A 4050-nucleotide genomic window follows, 5' to 3' on the forward strand; every position below is an offset into this window, starting at 1 on the left:
TTTTTTTTCATCCTCTACTCTTTTTCGTTTTTTTTTTATATACTAAAGAAATAATAACAATATTTAAATGGGTGTCCCCAATTGAAATTGTAATGGATTTTAAAAATGATTTTGAATTTTGGTGTCTTTAATTGAGATTTTAATGAGTTCATTAAAATTTAGGTATATCCAATTGAGATTTAAATGAAAATCAATGAAATCTTTTAAAATTCAGGTATCCTTAACTAGTGAATTTTTTTAGAGATTTTAATAATAGAGGAATTTTAAAAGATTTGGATGTATTTTAATCTTAAATTACTTATAACCAAATCTCATGGAATTTGGGAAAATTTATTCAACTAACTGAAAATTCATTAGGATTTATAATCTTTCAAAATCCATCAAAATTTTAGTTGAGGACACCCTGTTAAATTGAAGATTTAACATAATGTTTAGCTGTTAACACTTAACCTCGAAAGCAAATAGCCCAAAATCTTTAGGCCTCACCCGTTTCTTTCCCCCCGATTTTCATCCATATAAATACTGGTTCATTCTCATATCCATTCCATTCCATTCTTTTTTCTCTGTCAAACTTGTCCTTGTTTTCTCAAATCTTGATATATAATTGCTGAATACCCGCTTTATCCATCATCATGGTATGTGTTTTTATTTTCTCCATTCTTTGTAACTTTTTCTTCATAATTACTTCTATAACACGTCTTCTTGATAATAACAGGAGAAGACCACTGGCAAGAGCAACGTTCGATATGAAGAGGTAAACCCTAGTTTTCGTTTTTCGTGTTTTACTGATTTTCACTCTTTGATAGTAAGTCTAATATAATATTAATTTTTCAGGAATATATATTGAATTCAAGAGGAATGAAACTTTTCACATGCAGATGGTTGCCTGTGCATTCCGAACCAAAAGCTTTAATCCTCTTGTGCCACGGATATGCCATGGAAAGCACCATATCAATGAAAGGTCGACAATAAACAAAGATTTTTAACTTTTTTTATTTTTTCATTCTTAATAACGTCGAGTCCAACATATTAATCGAGATCCACGATTTCGTTGAAAGATATATATTAGAATTAATAGGGTTTGGTTTGATTGGAACAGGGTGTGGAACTAGGCTAGCAAAGGCTGGTTATGGAGTTTATGGAATGGACTATGAAGGCCATGGAAAGTCATCTGGGCTTCCTGGTTATATTCCTAACTTTGAGGATCTTGTTAATGACTGTTCTGATCACTTTACCAGCATTTGTGGTAAGTAATTAACTTGTTCGATGGCGATATCTTGATAAATATTAAAATATTTACTTTCTAGTAGCTCTTCTTTAATCGTGTTCAGTCTAATGCTTTTTAGAATCAAGAGGCTTTGCAGGCTGACTGTGGAATTAATTTTATGCAGAAAGGAAAGGAAATATGAAAAAGATGAGGATTTTAATGGGAGAATCGATGGGAGGGGCAGTTCTACTCCTTTTACACAGGAAGAAGCCAAATTATTGGGATGGAGCCGTCCTCGTTGCGCCAATGTGTAAGGTATGTGTGTTCAATTTTGTTTATTATACTGTTTAATCATATTCAGCTCTGTTTGGTTCAGAAAAAAAATTCAATTTTTTGGTAATTTTGATAAAAGTTATTGAAATATGTAGTTAAAATTAAGTGTTGATTTTAACTTATATTTTAATCAGATTTTTAGTTGAACTAAACAAGGGCCATACTTCGGAATTTGGATCATGAATTCCAGTACCAATGACTGGTGGTACCATGTATTAAAATTTTAATAATTAAATTTAATCCTTATTTGACAACCATTAAAATGAGTTTTTTGAGGAAATAATTTTTCCAATGATGATTTTCAGAGAATGTGTTGTTAAAAAGTTTTGAATTTATATGCAGAATATTTTATTTTAAAAATGTATTGTTAAAAATGAACGGAAAAAAAACGGAATTTTGTTTAATGATTCTCAAGTTGGGACTTAGAACTCTCTGATAATCATAACCACAATGTCTCGTGGGAAGATGCGATGAAATTCCTTTAACAATAACTTTGACAAATTTTTAAAAATTACAATCTTGCTACAGTATATATATGTCGATACATGATTGAATACTTCAGGAAAAAGAAAAAGAAATAAAAAATTAGACAGGTGCTGCGTGTCACTCAATCCTATCAAAAGTCCCTGTCCGGGGAGCATTATTCAAAAATTTAAGAGGGCTGAAAACAATAACTTTGTAAAGGAGTTAGTGAAATCAATATTCAAAATAATAATTATTGTTTTTGAAATGTCAACTTGGTCAATCCGTCTGTGTCGTTGATTTTTGGGTTGCGCTACGAGTGTTTAAATAATTACAATTTGCTAATTTTCTTTACAGATTGCTGACAATATACGACCACATCCAGTGGTTGTGAATGTTTTGAGCAAGCTTTCTTGCGTCATTCCAACATGGAAAATTATTCCAACTCCAGATATCATTGACATCGCCTTTAGGGTTCCAGATATAAGGGACGAGGTAAACTTTCAATTTTTCTCCTTTTATATTCAGGTTTCTTCTCCAAGTTGTTTTATACTTTCAAGTAACCTAATTATAAGTTGTAAATAATTATTTTTCATTACAAATTGACAGATTAGATCAAACCCATATTGTTACAAGGGAAAACCTCGTCTACTCACTGGCAACCAACTCTTAAGAGTCAGCTTGGATTTAGAGACGAGACTTAAAGAGGTTTCACTTCCATTCTTGCTTGTTCATGGAGGAGACGATAAAGTCACAGACCCGTCTGTTAGCAAACTTCTGTACGAATCAGCTTCAAGCACAGATAAGACCTTCAAGTTGTATCCAGGAATGTGGCATTCTCTGACCTACGGGGAGTTGCCTGAGAATATTGAAATAGTGTTCTCAGATGTCGTTAATTGGCTTGACGATAGAATTGCTATTGGGAATTCGAGACTGGAAATAGAGCAAAAGCACGGTAATGACATTTTGCTCAAAAATTGAGCTTGTTCAACTTCGAACAATCTCCACAAGACTTTCTTGCTCAGGGACGAGACGAAGTCTTAAAACATCTCGTCTAAGGACGGACAATTGTTTTCGACCATGTAATGTGTAGCATTTCATCTTGTAAAAGCTAAAAAAAGTTGTTTTTAAATTGGTATAATTCTTGAAACTTCTAATTGTAATAAAATATGTTCTCATTCATCACAACTTTGTTTATATACAATTTTTACAAACTTTAAATACATGTTTGGTTTATTATATAAAATGAATTAGCGAGAATAATTTAAAATATATTTTTTGAAATGGGGATCAAGTTGATATGCATGACAAACTTTATGGTACACTCACTCTTGTCCCAATACACATAAAAATAATTTAATAATAAATTTTCTCTACATGAATGAAAATTTAAGGAAATAGATGATGCGATATAGAAATAAACAAATGAATAAATAAACCTTTGATTTGTACATTAGGAATACATAGGTGAGACAATATTGTTTGTTTTTAAGGAAGAACGCAAATGAAAAATTACAAATAAACACCAGAATAGTTGATAATGAAATTGGCTACTCGAAAACCAGACAAGAAGGAAGAGATCCCTATGAAGAGGAAGCCGGCGATTCCTAAGGCTATGGAAATGTTCGATTGAATGCCAATGATACCCCTGCTGAAGTACCACATCGTATTTGTATTGGGTACTAAAGTATCCCCAAATTATTTAGAAAAAGGGACTGTGTGCCCCCATTTGACAAAATTTGAACACATATTTTATTAGATATTGCTAGTTCTTTGAAGTATCAAAAGTTAGCAATAAAACCACGTAATAAAAAAATTTCATTTCAGCGATTCGAGTTCTTAGTACATAAGTCTATCTAATATTTGACATATTAATAAAGAAGTAAAGAGACATAAAAATGTAAATTCGTGCTTAGTTCAATATTAATGAATTTAACATATTAGATTGTCTCTAAATATTTATATCACATAGAGGTAATTCTTATCTCAAGTCAATTTTTGATCACCTCAACATATCAAATGATTTTGGGATTTGCACGAGTCCTAAA

At 31.4% G+C, this 4050-nt stretch overlaps 1 protein-coding gene across 1 annotated transcript; it reads left to right on the forward strand.

Moving 5' to 3' along the window:
- Nucleotides 1-541: 541 nt before the first annotated feature.
- On the forward strand, nucleotides 542-3190 carry LOC111389230 (caffeoylshikimate esterase-like). The gene is made up of 7 exons (XM_023014120.1): nucleotides 542-635; nucleotides 716-754; nucleotides 835-961; nucleotides 1100-1246; nucleotides 1392-1522; nucleotides 2360-2497; nucleotides 2612-3190. The coding sequence occupies exons 1-7, from the start codon at nucleotides 633-635 to the stop codon at nucleotides 2981-2983; spliced, it is 957 nt and encodes a 318-aa protein (XP_022869888.1). The 5' UTR covers nucleotides 542-632; the 3' UTR covers nucleotides 2984-3190.
- Nucleotides 3191-4050: the final 860 nt, after the last annotated feature.

The sequence above is a fragment of the Olea europaea genome, unplaced genomic scaffold, assembly GCF_002742605.1.
Source record: "Olea europaea var. sylvestris unplaced genomic scaffold, O_europaea_v1 scaffold571, whole genome shotgun sequence".
Taxonomy (NCBI): Eukaryota; Viridiplantae; Streptophyta; class Magnoliopsida; order Lamiales; family Oleaceae; genus Olea; species Olea europaea.

What these genes read in the sequence shown, in the direction of transcription:
- LOC111389230 (XM_023014120.1), top strand. An exon ending in TCACTTTACCAGCATTTGTG is followed by an intron (nt 1,247 to 1,391) that starts GTAAGTAATTAA and finishes AATTTTATGCAG; the next exon opens with AAAGGAAAGGAAATATGAAA. An exon ending in TCGTTGCGCCAATGTGTAAG is followed by an intron (nt 1,523 to 2,359) that starts GTATGTGTGTTC and finishes TTTTCTTTACAG; the next exon opens with ATTGCTGACAATATACGACC.